The 20018-nt window shown below is 44.0% G+C and overlaps 6 protein-coding genes across 9 annotated transcripts; 2 read left to right on the forward strand and 4 right to left on the reverse strand.

Annotated features, from left to right (window-relative positions):
* Positions 1–708: 708 nt before the first annotated feature.
* On the reverse strand, positions 709–8227 carry LOC128258032 (N-terminal kinase-like protein). 2 transcript variants are annotated; one of them, XR_008267935.1, is made up of 10 exons: positions 7321–8227; positions 7031–7254; positions 6563–6968; positions 5858–6500; positions 5307–5471; positions 5095–5240; positions 4909–5037; positions 4444–4849; positions 4186–4364; positions 709–1513 (listed from the first exon to the last, which is right to left on the reverse strand). XR_008267935.1 is itself a non-coding variant. In XM_052989424.1 (9 exons), the coding sequence occupies exons 1-9, from the start codon at positions 7699–7701 to the stop codon at positions 4237–4239; spliced, it is 2628 nt and encodes an 875-aa protein (XP_052845384.1). In that variant the 5' UTR covers positions 7702–8227; the 3' UTR covers positions 3529–4236. The 2 variants fall into 2 exon arrangements, 1 of the variants encoding a protein (XP_052845384.1); XM_052989424.1 differs by lacking the exon at positions 709–1513 and having other exon boundaries at positions 3529–4364.
* A 623-nt stretch (positions 8228–8850) lies between these two features.
* LOC128262398 (ATP synthase subunit gamma, mitochondrial) lies at positions 8851–10119 on the forward strand. The gene is made up of 2 exons (XM_052996634.1): positions 8851–8990; positions 9046–10119. The coding sequence occupies exon 2, from the start codon at positions 9068–9070 to the stop codon at positions 9959–9961; it is 894 nt and encodes a 297-aa protein (XP_052852594.1). The 5' UTR covers positions 8851–8990; positions 9046–9067; the 3' UTR covers positions 9962–10119.
* A 190-nt stretch (positions 10120–10309) lies between these two features.
* Positions 10310–12562, reverse strand: LOC128262390 (integrator complex subunit 11). The gene is made up of 3 exons (XM_052996621.1): positions 12218–12562; positions 11167–12141; positions 10310–11111 (listed from the first exon to the last, which is right to left on the reverse strand). The coding sequence occupies exons 1-3, from the start codon at positions 12429–12431 to the stop codon at positions 10507–10509; spliced, it is 1794 nt and encodes a 597-aa protein (XP_052852581.1). The 5' UTR covers positions 12432–12562; the 3' UTR covers positions 10310–10506.
* Positions 12563–12875: 313 nt separating this feature from the next.
* On the forward strand, positions 12876–15994 carry LOC128263185 (GATOR complex protein WDR24). 2 transcript variants are annotated; one of them, XM_052997954.1, is made up of 8 exons: positions 12876–13067; positions 13127–13766; positions 13829–14161; positions 14215–14299; positions 14358–14513; positions 14566–15024; positions 15091–15276; positions 15337–15994. In XM_052997954.1, exons 1-8 carry the CDS (start codon positions 12944–12946, stop codon positions 15691–15693), a joined length of 2340 nt encoding a protein of 779 aa, XP_052853914.1. In that variant the 5' UTR covers positions 12876–12943; the 3' UTR covers positions 15694–15994. The 2 variants fall into 2 exon arrangements, with proteins under 2 accessions (XP_052853914.1, XP_052853922.1); XM_052997962.1 differs by having other exon boundaries at positions 14218–14299.
* Positions 15995–16138: 144 nt separating this feature from the next.
* Positions 16139–18521, reverse strand: LOC128263196 (probable glucosamine 6-phosphate N-acetyltransferase). Of its 2 annotated transcripts, none has more exons than XM_052997989.1 (5): positions 18236–18521; positions 17221–17431; positions 17034–17161; positions 16905–16966; positions 16139–16844 (listed from the first exon to the last, which is right to left on the reverse strand). In XM_052997989.1, exons 1-5 carry the CDS (start codon positions 18236–18238, stop codon positions 16601–16603), a joined length of 648 nt encoding a protein of 215 aa, XP_052853949.1. In that variant the 5' UTR covers positions 18239–18521; the 3' UTR covers positions 16139–16600. The 2 variants fall into 2 exon arrangements, with proteins under 2 accessions (XP_052853949.1, XP_052853938.1); XM_052997978.1 differs by lacking the exon at positions 18236–18521 and adding an exon at positions 17777–17934.
* A 342-nt stretch (positions 18522–18863) lies between these two features.
* On the reverse strand, positions 18864–19989 carry LOC128252902 (complex I intermediate-associated protein 30, mitochondrial). Its single transcript, XM_052981088.1, has 2 exons — positions 19427–19989; positions 18864–19357 (listed from the first exon to the last, which is right to left on the reverse strand). Exons 1-2 carry the CDS (start codon positions 19898–19900, stop codon positions 18941–18943), a joined length of 891 nt encoding a protein of 296 aa, XP_052837048.1. The 5' UTR covers positions 19901–19989; the 3' UTR covers positions 18864–18940.
* Between the last annotated feature and the right edge of the window lie 29 nt (positions 19990–20018).

Consider the following 20018-nt stretch of genomic DNA (forward strand, 5'->3'; position numbering starts at 1 on the left):
AATAATTATCTGTAAGTTTTCTTAAGACTAAGCCCATGGATAAGCCCATGTTACACATTTCATGATAGTGCAGTCGGCTTGACAGCTTGCAAAGATCGGAATGATTTATTTGCTGGCAAATATTAATCTACACACAAATGCCATCACCCGCAGTGGGTGGCAGCTGGGAAGTCGGTCCAGAATGCAGGGGCTGTGTAAAATGCTAAAGAGACCGCTCCTAGAAATTGGCAACAATTGTAGAAACATTATCCGATGCAAACTGCAGCTAATTTGAAATTTTAAACAATTTTTGCAACGACTGCAGCAGCGCAACAACAAAAGATGCCGAAAACAAAGCCAAAGGCGAGTCGAGTCGAGTCGAGCGGAGCGTTGCGCTTTGATTGAATTGAATGCGCAAAGCTTGTGGAAGTCAAAGTCGCAAAATAAGAAATAGGCGCGAATGATTAAATATTTAACGAATTTTTGATGGCCTAGCATTTATTCATAAAATGCGTCTAAGTATGTATTGTATGTGTGTCGTGAAATTTAAAAAAATATTTCTTTCGTTGTAATTGTTGGAAATGTTTGTAAATACTTGAATTTAAAAAAATATTTTTGAGTAAATGGAAAACATTTTTGCTGCCCATGCCTAATATACAATTTGTTTTGTTATATTAGTTTATAGGGATATCTTAAATTAACTAATGCTGTTGCTTGATAGATATTAAATTAAAAACAAGAATGTTAAAATTTTAGTGTTCCCAATATACCCCAAAATTTTTCGAACATAGGGTATTAAAACAAACTGAAACGAAAACGAAACACCAGCGACAATGGCAATAGTAAGAGCGTTTAATGCATTTTGCGCCCGCTCCAAGCGAGGAAATTATGTGAATTTCGTATAGGTATAGAGTTGTTTGCGGCCGCCGCCGCACACCTGCGTGCCAAATCGCATAGCTTCAATACTCGAATACTCGGGTATCGGTGACAAATCCGCAGGCTGCAAAAATAACAAAGGTTTGCTTCAAGTTTAATGAGCGCAAAATGAATGCCAAAGATGCTGAATGCCGGGATGGTTGCAGGGCAGCCGGAATTACCATAATGATCTCAATATTTGCTCAACTTTATCACGACAACTATTTAATTACCCACACCCGTGCAGCGGCGGTAATCGCGGCCTGTTCGCTTCAATTTCAGCACAATTAGACACGCGAGAGGCGGCAGGCAGGGCGTATGAGTAATGCCAGTGCAGCTCTATCGCCAGGGTCTCCATCTGACTTCAGTGCCTATTAATAGCGATCCGCGTCTTTAGTCGCCTCCGGTTTTTATTTTTCTTCCTCTCAAACACCCCACTTGGCATTACTTATTTTAGGCACTTCTATCCAGAGCAGCGCACATTTGTAGCATTTGTAACATTTGTGGCACTGGGCGAGGCAATTACTCACGGCAAGGGCAACTCCGTCAACAGATTTGGCAGCTGCCGCATTCGGGGGCGGACAACTGGGCGGGAGCATCGGTTGCAACCAGGGGTATGCTAAAAGGGAGTCAAATTTTAGTAATATATAAAACATTAAACAAATAAAAGTGTTTTAATTAGTTTTTACTATAAACAACATTTTTTTAATTTCGGAATATGCAATCAAAATAATTAATAAAAAAGTATGATCCTAACCTTTTTGAAAGGGAACTATTTAAACACTTCACAAATTGTTTTTTGTATATAAATAGTTTATTCAATAATTATTGAAACTAATATCTTGTTTTTAAACACACACCTAAATTATTAAAAAAATGTTTTTCTTTAAAGATTTGAACGGAAAATTATTGAAGATGTATTTTAGCAGCCCCCTTTAGCAACGCCCTTGTGTTGAAAACACAGCGCAAGTTGCAACAAATTAGCTGCGAAACGGGCGCGTGAGAAAAACAAAGTTGTGCGGTCGCAGGTCTTTAAAATAGCTCGCAAAACGTGACATGACATTGGGGGATTACCGAGGAGCACTAATCTGCCCAGATTGACTCATTTTAATTACCGCAGTGGGTGGAGTTTCTTTGACTCAAATAAGTATGCTATGAAATCATGTAAATCATAATTATGATTTTCTAATGAGGAATAATTAAACCAATTAAAACGAATAAAAAGATTTCGTGCAATAATTACATTTCTCTACACAAAAGTTAAATGTACAAAATTATGCCAGTTAAAACTAAAAAAAAAAAAAAATGCAGAAATATTTCCCTCACACAATCAGTGGTCTTAAAGCATATGAGAAATAAGTTGGCTTATAAAGAAGATTCTCCTTGTAGTATTTTGTGCTATCTGCATCTACCCATCTTAACTATCCCCGCAAAACTGGCAAAAACAGCTGCACAAACTGCAACAGAGGCCAAATAAACAAAGGCTGGGGCTTGGATTGTTGCAATCACCTAATCGAAACCATCAGAAACATTTGCCAAAACAGATGCCATTAACAAACTATTTATATATCTACTCGACCAGATGTGGGAAAAACCTTGATCAGCTTTCTTTTTTATTTTTTAAATTTACTTACCCACAAGGTTAACGATTAAGACTTTCCAAACAGACAACAGTCGTTGGTTTTTGTTATTATTTCAAAATTTATTTTACTGATGATTAGTACTAAATAATTTAGTTTTCTTGTAATTTACCATTACCACTTTCAATTAATTTTGGTTTTTATTTTTGCAGTCTTAAAAATTTGTCTAAACAATAAATTTTCCATGTTGCTTCAATTTGTGTATTTTCAATGTTTTCATTTAAATAGTACTTTACGCTTAGGTTAAGTTTGCTGAGAAAATTTTTTATAAGAAAATGAAAGCCAATAAATGTGGAAAGGAGAAGGCGGGGTTATCGGGCTGACGTGGATAAGAATCGGGTGGCATTAATTACAAATATACATATGTGGTGTTTCTTTGCTTGCAATTGCAAATGCAAACAGACGCGCGGCGACAACAATGAGATTTCAAAAAGTCAACATTTTTTTCTTTTTCATATTTCCTTCGTTTCGGGTTATTAGTTTCGTTTGTATTTCAAAAATATATTATGGAAAAATTGTACACTGATATTGAGGTATTGGAAAAAATCGGCATACATGTTAGGTTTATGTATATCTGTATCTATATGTATGTACAGGACATTCAAAAATTCTATGTTTACGCTTAGGTAACGCTACTAGTTTGACATGCAAAAAATGGCCTTGCGTTTGGTGCTGTTCTTAATTGGGTAAAATTCGAAAATGTTCAACGGAATATGGCAAATAAACCGAGAGGAAAACTCATTCCTGATCGTTCCTTTTTATGGCAACCTAGGACATCTATATAACAAGTGCAATTCTACTACAATTAAATGTATCTCTGAAAAGCTATAAAATTGTTTCTCTCTATAATTGCTTGCTGTTCTTGATTTCTGTTGTTTCTATTTGTTGGTTCTATATAATTCGTTTTCGTTTATTATGAACTATATAAAAATATTCGTTATTATTTATGTATTAAAATTCACAATTTTGGTTACGCTCCATTCGCAAAAATACGTTTAGATTTTTTAAATATTTATTTTACCCTTCAGCGCGTCTAGAAAATCGAGTATGGGAATCCATCAAGTTTTTAGCTTTTGAAAGGGGTGACTAATATTAATTTTGAAATCACACTCACGCACACACCCATTCACTCAATTGGTAGTAGGATGGGAAAGACCTTATTTCCACTCACTGATATCGATTATCCCCCGATTCTCAAATTTGCAGCTACCTTGTGGCCTGACAATCACGCTCAAGGATCCATTTAGTTAGTCAGACATCTAGGATACCCTATCATCGATACTCTTACTAGATTCAATTAATAAAAGTATAAATTTGAAGTAATTTACTAACTACTGGTTGGTTGGTTGGTTGTTTGCTTTGTCGTTTGTTTTTGGTTTTATAAATATAAATTACAGGTTTTAATTACAGTGCTTTACATTTGAAATTTCGTTAGAGACGCTAAGTATATATTAGCTAATATCGTGCCAGCATTAGAAGTACAGTACGGCTATGTTACGGAATCGAAATGGAGGCTCGAGACACAGAGATTGCATTTTATGCAAACTGGTACCCAAAAATCAACAAAAAATCACACCCAGAGCGGGAATATTGGGAGCGGGACAAAGACACATACACGCACAGAAATATACAAAATACACTTTGGGCTTACGATGAAAATAACAGCCAAATAACACTCGATGCTGTTATCCGCTGATTATTTTTAAAGCTTTTTGGCGCCGAGCTTCATGGGACCGCTCGCCCGTTGGGCCCGCCGCGCCTCCAATTCCCGCTGTCGCTGTAACTTCTTCTCCTCACGCTTGCGACGCGCCTCATCTAGTTTGGCATTTCCTAAAATTACAAATTGTTCGCATTAGTTTTTGTCTATACTATTTGTAGCAAGTTTTTAAAAGAGAATCCTCAAACTCACCAAATCCCGATTCATCCAGTGGCTCAAATTCCCCGTCGGCCCACGAATCGCTATTCCAATTGGCATTATGCGTCGAATTATTTAAATGCGACGAAGGCGGGCTAATGTTATTACAATTGGCAGTGGCCGACGTGGGCGACGTGTTGCTGCTGGATAGATTGGGCAGCTCCTTTGGCCGCAGCATCGATTGCTTCGACGGCGAGGTGACGTGAGAGTTGAGCTTTGCCAGCGGCTCGATCAGGTCGTTGAGTTCGTGCTGCTGCAGCTGCTGCTGATGGGGATGCTGTTGCTGATGCGGTAGCAGCGGGCGCTGATGCTGCTGACTGGATGACGTGGTGGATGATATAGATTGTCTGGCCAGCTGCTGTTGCTGCTGCTCCTGCTCCGCCTGCTCTTCCTCCTCGCACTGTGAAAAGTTTAAGGAAGTTAGCTAATAAATTGGGAGATAGAGAATCTATGTCGTACCGGATCCTCTTCAAGACTTCCCCACTCCTCGTTGTCCCAGCCATCGCGCACTTCACTCAAGGCATTGGCAGCCATCAAGGCGCCATTGTTGGAGCTGGCTGCCAGCGGACTGCTGGGATCCTGAGAGGTCTGAAATTTAACAAGAATAATTAGTGGTATTCAAATGGTAGTCAAAATAATACCCACATCCATTTCGCCCCAATTTTCGTTGTCCCAATCGTTGTTGCCATAATCAGAGGCCGAGGCGGAGGTGTCATTGCTTTCATGCTCCAGCGACGTCATTGAGGTAACACTGCTTGTGGTGGTCGATAAACTGCTGCTCGATGGTTGCTCTGCACAGCAAATGTAAGCCAGGTTAATTGCATTGTGAGCATTGCATAAGCTAGGCGAATACTCACCAAGCGACGCTGGCTTGGACAGATTGCGTCCAGTTAAAGGCGGTCTTGGTCGAGACGAATCACTTTGGCTGCGATAGAACTTGGCTGTAACGGCCGTCACCGCCCATCCCGCCCAGGTGGCCGCCGCGTTGCCAATTGAGGGCGTGGCCGTGTGAACATCCGCCTCTGCAAGAGAAAATTTCTAATTAGTTATAGCCTAGACCTTATGCTTAACGTACTAAATCTAGAAACTAACACATGTCGAATCTCTTTTTAAATTTATCGCTGATAATGTGTCAATTACCTAATCAAATCCATTACGTTCCACTTCATTACATTAGTATTTAAAATACATTAAGCGTTAAGTTACTGTTAAAAACCCCATTTGTTTAAGTTGAATTATTAAACTTTTTATATTTATTAAACTTAAAATATTTGAACTGAAATTATTGTCTTTACTATATACAAAAAAGGGTTCCAAGAATAAATTTGCCAAACTAATTTAGTAGTCTTTTAACTCATTAATAAATTTAACGATTGTTTTATTTATTAATCGCATATATTGGACTCACCCATTGTCTCTCGCAAACTGGGATCCTCGGAGACCTTCTCCAGTTTGCCCAGGAAGCCGCGGATGGTTTTAAAAGCCGGATCGCGCACCGTTTTCTCCGGATCGACGCTGAGGGAACACAGAGAAGGCAGCACCCGGTTGGCCACTTCGCTGAGCAAAAAGTACTGCTGGGTGGCGGCAAGTGCCAAAACTCCGGCGACTCGGGCCGGCGGAAAGGGATCCCGCATGGCGCGAATGAAGGCGGAGACCAGCACGCGCTGACGCACCTGCGGATGCAAGTGCGGTGCAATCTTGCCCAGACACACAGTCGTGTTAGTGCGAATGCCGCCTTGGTCATCCCGCGCCTGCAGCCTGGCAAAGTGACGCAGCACCTCCACGTTCAGATTGTTGTAGTTGAGCTTGGGCGCCAAATGGATGATCGACTTGACCGTTTGCTCGCGTATAGTGGCATTGGTGTCCAGAAAGCCGTGAGCAACCTGGGGAAAAATCTGATCGTTGACCACCTGTGGCTGCAAATGGGCGATGAACAGATCCAGCTGCTGCAGCAGGCGCGATCGCGTCACACGATCCGTTGAAGCGAACAACTTGACCACACAGGGCACAATGCGTTTCTGGTACTCCACCTCGTCCAGGAGTTTGCCCAGCTGCAAGAAATCAATGCTGTGTGAATTCAAGCCAGATAAGGGGTATAAATTCAATGTACAACCTTAAACATGGGTGCCAGCACTGCCGAGCCTGCATCTCCGTACTCATAGGCTGTTATCAGCTGTGGAAGTATCTTGTGCCTGCACACATTGTCCGGAAAGTTGTCCAGATGCGTGGTCAGTCCACTGAAAAAGCGATTCTTCTCTGCCTTGTCCTTGATTTGGATTTCCTCCAGGAAGAGCAGTGTGTCCACCAAATCATTCTTGAAAAAGCCTCCCGGCTTGCGGCACCGTGTGATTATGTCCGCCGGATTGGGGCGATTAGAAGGCGAGGCTCCCACTAGCTCGCAGTAGAGCGATTGCAGGGATTTGGGTATGTGTTCTATGTCCTTCAGGTTGGAGCGTTGCTTGAGCACGCCATTGAAGGCCTCCCATACCAGACAGCCCAAGCCCCACATGTCCACGGAACTGGTTGATAAATGAGATATAGATTAGGTTTAAAACATATGAGGGGTAAATGCTGCGTGTACCATTTAGTGGCCGCCTTCAGCTTGCTCTGATCGTTTTTCTCTGGGGAATCGTAGACCTCCAGGGTCACTGGGATCTTGGCGGGCGGCATAGGATTGCCATCAGCCGCTGAGACATACTCCAGGCTGCCCAGCTTCCACTCGCCCGAAGCATTGACGAACACCGACCAAGCTGAGACATTGTTGTGCCGCAGATTGCCATCGTTGTTGAGAAAGGACAAGGCGCGCTAAAGGGAAATTTTAAAGATTTGATTAATAAGCGTAGAAAATAGAGGGGTATACCCAGTACTCACTGTGATCTGGAAGATGCCCCATGCCAGGTAGAGGCCCTTCTGCACATTGTCGCTGCCCAGCTTGGCGAAATAGCTGCCCAGCGGATCCACCGCCTCGGTGGCCACATACAGCATCTTGTCCGTTTCCAGGGAGTCTAAGTATTGCAGGATGCTGGGGTGACGCAATGTCTTCAGCCTCTTCAGCGATGCCTTGGCCAGTTCGCATTTGGTATCGGATCCGCTGCGGATGTCGTAGACGAACACGGACACCTCCTCCAGCGTCGTCTTGCGCTTGGCCTTGTGCAGTGTCCATATGGAGTACTGATCAAAGCCGCCCACGGGTTCGCCAATGTCGTAGGGAAAGTCTTTCGAGGAGTCGCGCGAGAAGAACGACCACATCATGTGTTTTGCTCGGCGGCTCAATATTTTGTTACTGTTGTGTCACGACGCAACTGCAACAACAACACACTGCGCAGGCAACACACACGCACACACACACCTTGTTGCTGCTGCTGCAAAGGCACTGAATTCGGTTGTGGAGCCTCCGATTTTGGTTTTAGCCTTGTGCCTTATGCCTCTGTCTTTAGCTTTAGCTTTATCTTTATCTTCGTCATGCCAATTCTGCTGCTATATGTTCTATAAATCCTCCGCTGCGCAGCAACAATTTTCCAGCTTTGCACACGCACACACACACGCACACGCTGGCTAACACTTATCCGCTGTTTTTAGTCCCGAGAGGTCTCATTCCTGGGATCCTGGGAATCCTGGACAGGACGATCCGATATATTTGGCGCTAATGCGGGGCGGGGAAGTCAATTGATCGGATCGGGCGCTCGTCTCCGTCGAAAATTCCTAATCGTTTTCCCGTGTACGTCAGCTTTTTTTGCGTGAGGCGTTAGTGACGGGGAAACGGAGGACGTGCGTGAGCAGCTGACTGCAACGGAGGACACAGGAAACAGGGTGGCAATTCTGGTCGCAGCTGAAAAACAAGTTGACATTTTTGCTCACCCACTTTATTAACAATCATTTGTTGTTTAATCATTTTTATTAAGACCTAGTCACAAATATTTTCTTACTTGGTAAATTAATTTATCTTATCTTATGCTTTTGTGGCCCTAACAGGATTTAAAGATGCATAACCAACATTGGCGTAGCATCATAAGTTAATAAAGGGGACATACATATATTAATTTATATGATTATTTATTTAAGTTTATTTAATATACAATCGCATAGCACTTAAAATAAGCGCTTGTCTCAATTTTGTAAAATATTACTTTCTCTAAAAAAACATAATTAATAGTTCAAGTTTAACATATCAAATTCAAGTTTAACTAGTAAAATTCTTGTTCAGTAAAATATAATTACTCCTACTTCACTCGTTTCAATTTAAGTTGAATATTCTAAAATATTTAATTAAGTATTTATTATTTAATGAACAGAAGCAAAAGTAAATATATATCATCTGACAACACTGAAAATAAAAAAATCAATAATAAATTTTACCAAATACATTATTTTCATAATCAAATTTTAGTTGTTATATACATATTTAAAAATAATTATTTTTCAAGCTAGGCCTTTTTCTACGCCACTGATTGCCAGTCTCCACGAATAACAACAAACTTCAACAGGGTGGCAACTACCCTCGGTGTTATAACACTCGTTGTGGCGCAGCCAACTTAACGCAGGTGAATTTTCTCCGACCATTTTGCCGAGTTGAAATTAAGTTAATTTTCGTGGCAGGGAATCTTCGACAGCTCACAGGATGATGATGCAACGCACCCAGCTCTTGCTGCCCCTGGCCATGGAGGCCACCGTGCTGGCCCAGCAGCAGCGTGGCATGGCCACCCTGAAGATGATTTCGATGCGCCTGAAGTCCGTGAAGAACATTCAGAAAATTACGCAATCGATGAAGATGGTGTCCGCTGCGAAGTACGCTCGTGCGGAGCGAGACTTGAAGGCGGCGCGTCCCTACGGCATTGGTGCCCAGCAGTTCTTCGAGAAGACTGAAATCCAGGCCGACGAGAAGGCGGAGCCCAAGAAGCTGCTCATCGCTGTGACTTCGGATCGTGGTCTCTGCGGCGCCGTCCACACTGGTGTGGCTCGTCTCATTCGCGGAGAACTGGCCCAGGATGAGGCCAACACCAAGGTGTTCTGCGTGGGCGACAAGTCGCGCGCGATCTTGTCCCGCCTGTACGGCAAGAACATCCTGATGGTGGCCAACGAGGTGGGCCGTCTGCCGCCCACTTTCCTGGACGCCTCGAAGATCGCCAACGAGGTGATGCAGGCCGGCTACGATTACACAGAGGGCAAGATCGTCTACAACAGGTTTAAGTCGGTGGTGTCCTACCAGTGCTCCACCCTTCCCATCTACAGTGGAGACACCGTGGAGAAGTCCGAGAAGCTGGCCGTCTACGACTCGCTCGACAGCGATGTGGTCAAGAGCTATTTGGAGTTCTCGCTGGCCTCGCTCATCTTCTACACCATGAAGGAGGGTGCCTGCTCTGAGCAGTCCTCCCGCATGACTGCCATGGACAACGCTTCCAAGAACGCCGGTGAGATGATTGACAAGCTGACCCTCACCTTCAACCGCACCCGACAGGCGGTCATCACTCGCGAGCTGATTGAAATCATCTCCGGTGCCGCCGCCCTCACATAAGCGATGACGTTTACGTGTTCGAAAGGCTCCAACGATACATAAAGCTAATTGCATATGGTGCCAGGCACCAGGAGCGACGCCTGGAACCCTAGTAATGTTACACTTTCAGAAAAAACTCCCAGAATAAATAGCGTGGAACGAACGAAAATAACTCTTAACTCTTGGAGTGTTTAACTTTGTGGAGTGGTAGTCAAGAAATTCAAAGAGAAACTGCAAAGGTTTTCATAAATTGATATTATTTTGAGATTTGATGATTATTATATTGAAGTTCTTTTTAACATATGTAATTTAATTACGTGTGAATCCCTATTCACCAATTAAACTAAAACTAAAAATTCCTTCTTCAAATATATAACCAAATTTTAAAAAAAATTAGATGTTAAAAAATGAAACCTTGAAACGAAAGTTAAGGTAAATCCCGCAGTCCTTTTGGAATATTTACGTATATTTTAGCCCATATTCAAATTTCAAGAAATGACAACTACACTTTGTGCTTATCTATGGAATTAAGGCATGGGATTTCATTGGGATGCTTCGTTCGTTGCTTAGCACATATTCTGGAGCACGTTCAGTGTGTAGGCTCCGATGTCCTCGTCCTGGTTGGTCCAGGATATCAAAATGGTCTTCTGCTTGGGGTCCTTCTCGTCCTCCTCCACCTTTACTTCAACAGACTCGATGGTTATGGAGCCGTTCTCCTGCATTGTAACCGTCCAACCGGCCAGCTTTTCTTCGAGCAGAGTCTTGAGCCTTTCACTGGTGCGGATCATGGGACCAGGATCCTCCATCTTGACCTTGGAGGTAAATCGCATCACATGTCGATTGATGCCGATCTCCTTGAGGGCATCGGTTAGGTTTTGCAACATTATTCGATTGTCCTTCATCACAAGGACGCCATGGATGAGCCGCCGTCGTTTGGGGTCTGGCGGTTGGGCGTTGTAGGAGCGGGCCTCGGCTTTTAGTAGGGAAACGGAGGCATCTACGGGTATTTTGACGGGCGTTGAAATTACACAGGTCTCGCCATTGGCCGGCATGTATGTTTCCAGGTTGAACTCGTCTTTGATCTTTGAGCGCAGGAACTTCATCTTTTCTGCTTCACCATGGACGAGCATTACGTTCTTTGGCTCACAATTCTGGATTAGCTGCATGATGCCTGCAAGAATAAAGGTATTACTATGTCCATCTTCAAACATATTAGTTTAATCTACCTTTGGCATCGGCATGGGCCGAGAAGCTCATGTACTCCACGGCCATTTTGACCTCCACCACTTGACGGTTCTCGAACTCCACTTTCTTAGCGCCTCCAAGGATCTTATTGCCCACTGTGCCCTGTACACAATAGCCGGGCATAATCACCATGTTGTTCTCATTGGGCGCCCATTTCTTGAAGATCTGCAGGGAGAGGCCCGCGTGCAGCATTCCCGGGGTGGCAAACACCACCATGGCTCCAGGATTATCAATGTAGGCCTTGTCAAATGGCTTGATGTGCTTGAAATCAAACATGTTGCGATGGACGAAAGTCTTTCGGATCTTTTGGTTCGTCCAGGTGATGAACATTTTGTAATATGTGTTGGCCTTCTCCGTGAGACCCAGGGCAAAATAGATGGGGTACTTGAGGTTCATGCGCTCCCAGTAGGTTTCCAGCAGGATGCACAGTTCCTGGGCGCGACCCAATGCAAAAACAGGGATTAGTACCTTGCCGCCCTTCGCCACGCACTCGTGTACTTTCTTGAGAAAGTCCCTTTCGCGACAGCGCTTTGAGTCCCTAATGGTGGTTGCGTATGTGCTCTCGGAGATGAGCAAATCCGGTCGACACTTGTCTATCCAGGCGGCTCCAAGATGCCTATCCGGAGTCATGTTGTAGTCACCCGTGTATACCACGCTCTGGGAGCCCACCTTGATCCAAAACATGGCTGCACCCAGGACATGACCAGCGTAGTAGGCTTTTATCTCCAGATCCGTGTCCACCATCATACTCTGGTGGAGCGTGACCGGTATAACCTTCTTCATGCAGTCTTTGATCATCTGGGTGGTGAAGAAGTTGGACTCGCCCTTGCGCTCCACGGCCACCTTGCGCATGTCCTCCAGCAGGATGGGTGCAATGGCCTTGGTGGGGTGCGTCATGTAGATGGGTCCGGTGTAGCCCACAATCTCGGACATGTATGGCAAGGCGCCACAGTGATCTGCATTGATAAAGAATCAATTAGAACCATTGCTGCCTCAATAAGGAGTCGTCGTCGTTGGAACGAAAAGACTCACCCAGGTGGAAGTGCGAGATGATCACGCAGTCGATGTGGCTGGTGATCGGTCCCTCCGGCACTATGTAGGAGAAATCCGGGAACCGGCGCTCATCATTATACCCCATATGCATCCCGCAGTCGAGCATTATGTTCTTGCCGCCCATCGAGAGCAGCAGGCAGCTGCGGCCCACATCCTGGCCGGCGCCCAGCGGCGTAATCTTGATGTCCGGCATTTTCGGGAAGGATCACCTGGCTCCTCCTTCCTGCTTTTACGAGATAACTTGTTGCGCTATTAATGAAAATTGCCGAAAAAGTCTATCGTGATTTTTGTAAACAGCAAGGGCGCAGGGGTGGCGTTGCCACTCTGCCGGCTAGAGTGGTCTGGCAACGTAGCCCATTATTTAGCAGTTCTTATTGGGGTGTTCCAAAAATGCTCTTGTAATTTTAAAATTTTAAACTTTTCAAACATAGAAATAAGCCTTTAAATATGAATAACTTTATTCTTTTCGTACGAAAAAGCAAAACCAATAGCTATACCTAATCTTATTAGGTGTATTATAAACTAAAACCTGCAGAAATTTTTAAGGAATTAACGAAAATCTTCAGTTATGGCGTTTTTCAGAACATTTACCGCAATGTTTTGCCGCTCTAGAAACGGTCATACTGAACCAACAGAAAAATAATAGATAGCGTCTTGTCTTATCAAATCACTGTTTTGTTTTTCAAAAACGCAAACTGCTGCAGGATGCCCGATTCCTTGGAGGAAAAGGACACCTCCACAATTTCGCTGCGGATATGCGTGGAGGGACATGCAAATGCGCTGGTTTTGAACAAGGATAACAACCAGGTGGCTTTGGCTGGAAGGAGCTGTAAGATTAAAAGCATTCAAGGTTTTTCTATAAATACATCTGGTACTTTCGCCCAACAGTGCTCAAGGTGTACGCCATCAACAGCAATGGCTTTACGGAATCGTGTAACATGCGCGGGAAGAACCAGAACCTTAGTTATTCCGCCAATGATGTGGCCTGGTCCACCTTGGATAGTAATCTTCTGGCCACGGCGGCCACCAATGGCGTGGTTTCCGTGTGGGATCTCTCCAAGTTTGGGCGGCAGAAGCAGCTCCTGGTGTACAACGAGCATGAGCGCACTGCCAACACCGTGACCTTCCATAGCAGCGAACCCAACATCCTGATCTCTGGCTCCCAAGATGGCACCATCAAGTGCTTCGACATTCGATCGGATAAGTCCGTTAACACATACTTCTGCAACTCGGAGTCGGTGAGGGACGTGAAGTTCAGTCCGCACACGCAGAACATATTCTCCGCCGTCTCCGAGAACGGAACCGTCCAACTGTGGGACATGCGAAAGTGGGACAAGTGCATGGTCCAGTTTACGGCTCACTACGGACCCGTCTACACCTGCGACTGGCATCCCACGCGAAACTGGCTGGCCACCGGCAGTCGGGACAAGCAGATCAAGGTGTGGAACATGGACGGCAGGCCGGGATTGGAGCACACTATCCATACGATAGCGGTGGTAGGACGGGTGAAATGGCGGCCAGAAAGAACGTGGGTTTCGGTTGTCGTTCAAAACCTTCTTTCGTATACTTATTCTACCGTATCTCTTCCAGCTATCACATTGCCAGCTGCGCCCTAGTGGTGGACTACAGCGTGCATGTGTGGGACATCCGGAGACCCTACATCCCCTTCGCCTCCTTCAATGAGCACACCAATGTGACCACTGGTATTGCGTGGCAGGGCAGCGATTCCCACTGTCTGCTGTCCATCAGCAAGGACTCCACCATCTATAAGCATGCTTTTAAGGATGCCACAAGGCCAGCCATGAAGGCAAATGCCCAGGGAGCCAGCTTGGGCAGATTTGGGGACATTTCGTTTGTCAATAAGATCAAAGAATATGCCCCAAAAGCCAGTGGCGCATCCAATACCAAGTCTTCCAGCTTTATGTATGCTTATTAAACAATATTCACTTGCTAGTTTCTAAGGACTATCTTTTTAGAAGTCGCCGGAAACCGAATGTGGCTGGAAGTATTCAGTTTCATTTGGACCATTCTAAGATGTACAAAATCATGGTTAACGAAACGGTAAATCTAATATTTTAAACACAAGTTAAGCCTTAACCTAATATTTTATTTCTTTCAGTTTTCTGGCTATCCCCTAAGTGAATCCGTCTCAAGACCTACCCAAGAACATGAAAGTTTTATTGGCTGTGCCAGGGAACTGATAATTAGTGGCAAAAAGCTGTCGGAGCTTTGCGAGCACAACGCAGAAGTGTCCAAGAAATACGGCAAACATAATGTAAGAAGATTAATTCATTATTCAACCCAAAAAACTTACTAGGTTTTTGCAGGCCACCACATTGTGGAACTTTATCAAACTCTTCTACGGCAGCAATCACTTTGAGCCTCCCTTCGAGCACCGCTCCTCTTTCTCGAACCAAAAGAATCCGATGAACTCCCGCCGTGCCACCCAAGTGGCCAGCGATTGGCCCCAGCAGCGGAGTGAATTGGGCCAGGATCTCAATGGAAACACTCCGGAGACGGCCCACGAGATTGATGTGGCCAATGTGGATGACGATCCGCTCGGTGGCAGTGGAGTAGAGCATCCACCTACTAGTTCTGTGATTCTCTCCGAGACGCAAATCATCAGCGAGATAACATTTGACAACTTTGAGCTGTTACGCAATGGATTCATATTCGTGGGTCCCACAGAATGCGCCAAGGCTTTGGCATTTCCTGCCCTGCATCACGATGTTCAGGCAGCTCGCCCTCAACTGGATCTCAAGGCCTCCGATCACGAGAAGTCGCCCGTAAGTTGGTTTTGCAACTTACTAGTACAATTTATGGTTTAGGTGATTTATTGATTAATCTTTTAGCCACCTCATGTTCCCACTGTACTGAAAGTCAGTCATGCTCCGCCCATTCCCATGTGGGAGCCACATAAGTTTGTGTCCGACGCCCTCATGCTGATGAACGACGTTGGTGATGTTCAAACTGCGCTGACAGTGCTAATAGCTTTGGGAGAGGCTCGTAAACTGCTGCCCATTGAGGACACTCTGGTGGTTAGTATACATAAATATATGCTGTCAAAATCATGGTTAACCTTTGGTTTTCCTTTCCAGGAGCACTGGTTCTACACCTATGTGGACCAGCTGCATCGCTACGAGCTGTGGAACGAGGCCTGTGAGGTGATCAACCGCTCCTGGCTGCGATCCGTGCAGCAGATCAACCAGCACTCGACGGCCATGCACACGAACTGTGGAGAATGTGGTCGACCGATGGGCGGCAAGGTGGGCTGGTACTGCGACAAGTGCAAGTCCATGCAGTCGGCCAAGTGCTGCGTCTGTGGCCTTATCGTCCGTGGTCTTTACGCCTGGTGCCAGGGATGCTCCCATGGCGGCCACATCGAGCATCTTCAGAAGTACTTCGCCAAGCACTCCAAGTGCCCCAAGTGTGGACACATGTGCTCGTACTCATGAGACGCGGAAGAGGCTGGGTTTACCCAGCTTCTACCCCCGATTTGAATCCCTTTTAGTTAGAGAAGACTTTTTCCCAATAAGTACCTTGCAAAAACACTTGAGAACCTTTCGATATTTCGAGCAGCTTACTATTAGTTTTAAGCTTACTTACTGTTTGTGGAATAAAATCGATAAATTAAATATTTAAGAATAGTTTAAAATTAGCCAAAAACAAATTTTAAAAACTTGTATAATCACCATTTTCCAACACTGTTTGTTACTTAAATATTTATAAATAATAATGCCAAATAAAAATGTTTTCTGTTGATCAATTGTTAAATTACTTTCATAGACTAAAAAAATAGTTTTTAATAAAAAAAGGCTTTAAAATTATCATTTAATTTAATCAATATATTTAAAATATTCTTTAGTGTTTTCGAAGGTTCGTATTGAGCTTAAGTCGAAGTTGTTAGTTTTATGTTTAGTGTATTTATCTGAGTTTATGAAACTTAGTGCTACTTGATGAAGGTGCTTTTAAAAGGTAATATTACAACTACCTTTGAGTTGAGAGTTGAGCCGCACGTTCAGTAGCAGAAAGGGGAGAAAAAATTATAAAATTGAGAGTTCTGTAGGGATTAAAAACAGAGAGCAACATATGTTGCGGTTGTCTTTAACTAAATAACTAATTGTATGTCCTCGCGGGTGGATGGAAATCACGGTCCCACAAGGACACCACCGCCTGCCAGCGCTGTCCAAAAATCCAAAATGCCCTCAGCGCAATGGAACTTTGGCAATGCAAAGCATTATATTGTTTTTTGTGGATCCAATTTTCTGTTTTTTTGCATTGCGCTTCGCGCAGTTGTAGCTTTGAGTTGGGTTGTGCACCCACTCAAAGCTTGGACTTTGGAGCAGCGTTGGCGGCTAATTGTCAAGAGGCAAAATCGAGGCTCACAGTTTGGCAGGAGTCGCCCACTGTTCCACTGGAGCCGGCAGAGGTGGTATTCCGCTTGAGCGTTGGCCCCTCATCGTAACGAATCGTCATGGAGTTGGAGTTCCCGGGAATGGCCACATAGCCCAGCGACTCGTAGAACTTGATCAGCTTGTCCTTGCAGTCCAGCGACATTTTGTAGCAGCCCAATTCCTCGGCCAACAGGGATACAGTAACCACAATTCTGGAAGATATATCAGATTAGTATTTCTTTCTTGGGGTGATCTATTCCATTTATGCTTACAGTTTGCCCAGTTGTTTGCCACGATATGTATCGTTTACCACCACATCCTCCAGACGACCACGCTGAATAATAAACATTTAAGGAATTAAATATATGGATAAATCATAGGTTTCTTTTCTCTAAAATTACCACAGCACAATTGTGGATGAACTTGCGCTCGATAACCAAGGATGCAGCTCCAATAATCTCATTCTTGCGAGTGTCCTCAATAACTGTCACAAAGTAATCACCACTGGCTTTCATCTGCGAAAAGCGGGCTAGAATGGTATATTGTTAATACCGTCTTTTATCAAACAAGTTGTCATTATCGACTTACTCAAAAACTGAGTGCGATTCACATTGCCAACATGAGTAAGTTGAGAGAGCAGCTGTAGGAATCCGCGATCGTAGTCGCTGTCCTTGAGGGGACGCACTTTCATCCAGGGCTCGCCGGGATTAGCCGCCGATATGAAGGGCTTGAACTTGGCGGGACTGCGATGAAAGTCCAGCTTTATCAGCAGACTGGGATCGTACAGATACGTCTCCTCCTGTAAGAGATTATGAGATTATGGATTGGAGTACAAATAAATATAAAAAACCAAATATAAGCACTACAGTTTGTAATGATTTAGATTGCTTTAAGGATTAATTTTTTTTGTAAAATAAATTAAAAATACAGCAATGAAAGACAATTAATTGTTTAAAAAAAAATCTCTTGACTTTTTTAAATATCATAAGATAGAAATGATGCAACAATGGATATCAAATAATTTTAGAGATAAGATTAGAAAATGTGTACATTTGCAGCTATTATAATATTTTCAGTGATTTTATAGATTATGGATCGTTTAAATAGACTTAGATCTTTCAACAGGCTTAGCTTTAGCGACTACCGTAAATTGCACCATTTTCGCAGTGAACTACACACGTCAGCAAGTGACGCTGATGGAGGTAAAACTGAAGGTAAAACTCAGACAACAGGTAAAAAATAAGGTGGAGACGGAGTCGCGATAACAGGAATGGTAACAAGAACTGGTTTCTTGCAACCAACACTTTCGATTCGATGGTCGCCGACTGGTTTTGTCTCATTTAATATCATTTGTTTTCTATTTTTGGCGCATAAATTAAATAGTACGAGCAAACCGGTAAAGTGCGTAAAGACCGTCGACTAGTATTGATTTAGTTTGTTGTGGTTACAGCCAGGATTAAGACTAACAACTTGTACTCAAGGTCGCGGTGACTGAACTGCCACATGGTCACGCTTTTTCTAGCTTTTCCCCACGCTTTTACAAAGGTTTTTCTAGCTGGATAAGTTTATTTTTGCTTGCCACTTTACTTAGAAAACCACTTACCATGATTTTATCTAAAGTCTGATAATGACAATGAAGCACCACAGTTAGCAATGTCTCCCGCGATGAAACTCAAAAACTAAAGCGGAAGTTTTCCGGCAGCTTTTTTATCGGTAGAAGTTTCGGAGCAGACTGAGCGGAAAACACAAGCCGCGCAATTCACACAAAATACAGAAAGCCGAGCGCTAATTGGCAGTCGTGGAGAGGCTAAAATACCTCTGGAAAAGGAATAATAACTGCAATTTCAACGCTTAAATGACCCTGAAGATTCGACGTTGTGAATGTAAACATTTAAACAGCTGATTGCAAAGAGAAAGGTGTTGCAAAAGAAAGATACCGAGAGAGAGCAGAGAGATAAAAAGAGCGTAAAACCAGCTGAGTAAAGAGTAGCTACTGACTAAAATGAAAATTATAGAATCAGGAATAGATAATTAAATACTGCAAAATAAATTACTTTTTCCTCAAGTGAATGTTTTTTAGATACGTCTTTGAAGTTAAACCCAAATTCTTTTTATAAATAAAGAAAACAAAAAAAATGATAAATAATTACAAATTATAACAATCACTTGTAGATTATATTCTATAAAATAAAGTCGAAAAAAATCATTTTTTTCAAGACGAATGAAAACCGTCGCTTGTTAACCAATCTTTACTGTTCTTCGTACGTATTCTACAATTAAATAACACTGCCGCAACGTAAGCGTTACGTTACGTGGCCACAATATATTTGGGTGTCTGGTACATCTCGTAGGCGAACTCCTCGCGATGACTAGGATCGTACTCCAAGCCCACATATTCTATCTCGAGGCCGAATGGACCATCCATCCCCTTTTTGGCGGCCACGGAGAATCCAAAGTGGGTCACCCTATTTAGCGGTATGGCTCCCTGGCGATCCTGTACCCGTCCCTTCGAGGAGAGAAAGAACTTGGAGAAGGGAATCTTGGCGATCTGCCAGTGGGGTCCACCGCGAGTATACAAAACGTAGTGGTAGATGTCATTCCACATCAGATCGAAGTAGCCCTCGGTGTGCAGATTGATCAGGTAGCTGCGTCCATCGCCTCGGACTTTCATGATCAGCATGTTGTACTGCGTCCAGTCGTAGGTGGACTCGCGCTTGAAGGATTTCTAAGGGGAAATATAAATATATGATAAGGGATATCAAGATAATAACTAAAAATTCCATAAATAACCCACCCGCACTCTCTTGGTGCGTATATTAGCGTATCCCGTCCTTTTGATGATGCCATCCTTGATGTGATCCGAGTTGACTTCCCCATGGAATAGTCCCGCTCCGGCTGCACTTAGCTCCAGTGTGGCAGTGCTTTTGCCCTCGCCGTGATCCGCATCCGTGGTCACCGTCCACTTGTCCAGCACATCCGGAGCCTTGAAATCGAACACCACATCCGTTTCGCCAGGACGGAAGACCAGGATGGGGTCACTGTCCAGCTGCTCCTTGACCTCCTGGCGCCACAGCTTCATTTCTTCCTTCAGATCCCTCAATCCGTCCAAGATGAGTTGCTTTTTCGAGGGCTCCGGCAGTTTGGTCTTGTAGCCGGACTTCTTTTCGCGCTCCCAGAAAGTCCTATGCACGGCGGTGGTGTGGATTTGCTGCTGGACAGCCGGCAGACAGCAGCCCAGGCGATGTCCTTGTCGCAGGAGGCTATTCATCTTGGTATTTGCTTAATTTTCATAAAATTGTATAGCACCAGGTGCCTTTGCAACAAAACAACGTAACAAAAATCATCTGTTTCTAGTTGGCATTCGCAATGAAGCGCGCACACAGCTG

The sequence above is a fragment of the Drosophila gunungcola genome, chromosome 3R (genome assembly GCF_025200985.1).
Source record: "Drosophila gunungcola strain Sukarami chromosome 3R, Dgunungcola_SK_2, whole genome shotgun sequence".
Lineage (NCBI taxonomy): Eukaryota > Metazoa > Arthropoda > Insecta > Diptera > Drosophilidae > Drosophila > Drosophila gunungcola.

Coding starts and splice junctions, on each gene's coding strand:
- LOC128252902 (XM_052981088.1), bottom strand. CDS start 19,900: ATGAATAGCCTCCTGCGACAAGGACATCGCCTGGGCTGCTGTCTGCCG. Junction 19,358..19,426: donor TACGCACCAAGAGAGTGCGG/GTGGGTTATTTA, acceptor ATTTCCCCTTAG/AAATCCTTCAAGCGCGAGTC.
- LOC128258032 (XM_052989424.1), bottom strand. CDS start 7,701: ATGATGTGGTCGTTCTTCTCGCGCGACTCCTCGAAAGACTTTCCCTAC. Junction 7,255..7,320: donor GGGGCATCTTCCAGATCACA/GTGAGTACTGGG, acceptor ATTTCCCTTTAG/CGCGCCTTGTCCTTTCTCAA. Junction 5,472..5,857: donor CAGTTTGCGAGAGACAATGG/GTGAGTCCAATA, acceptor TTTCTCTTGCAG/AGGCGGATGTTCACACGGCC.
- LOC128263196 (XM_052997978.1), bottom strand. Junction 17,162..17,220: donor GAATCGCACTCAGTTTTTGA/GTAAGTCGATAA, acceptor ATACCATTCTAG/CCCGCTTTTCGCAGATGAAA. Junction 16,967..17,033: donor TCATCCACAATTGTGCTGTG/GTAATTTTAGAG, acceptor TTTATTATTCAG/CGTGGTCGTCTGGAGGATGT.
- LOC128262390 (XM_052996621.1), bottom strand. CDS start 12,431: ATGCCGGACATCAAGATTACGCCGCTGGGCGCCGGCCAGGATGTGGGC. Junction 12,142..12,217: donor CATCTCGCACTTCCACCTGG/GTGAGTCTTTTC, acceptor TTATCAATGCAG/ATCACTGTGGCGCCTTGCCA. Junction 11,112..11,166: donor GGCCCATGCCGATGCCAAAG/GTAGATTAAACT, acceptor TTATTCTTGCAG/GCATCATGCAGCTAATCCAG.
- LOC128263185 (XM_052997954.1), top strand. CDS start 12,944: ATGCCCGATTCCTTGGAGGAAAAGGACACCTCCACAATTTCGCTGCGG. Junction 14,162..14,214: donor ACCAAGTCTTCCAGCTTTAT/GTATGCTTATTA, acceptor CTATCTTTTTAG/AAGTCGCCGGAAACCGAATG. Junction 14,514..14,565: donor AGAAATACGGCAAACATAAT/GTAAGAAGATTA, acceptor AGGTTTTTGCAG/GCCACCACATTGTGGAACTT.
- LOC128262398 (XM_052996634.1), top strand. CDS start 9,068: ATGATGATGCAACGCACCCAGCTCTTGCTGCCCCTGGCCATGGAGGCC.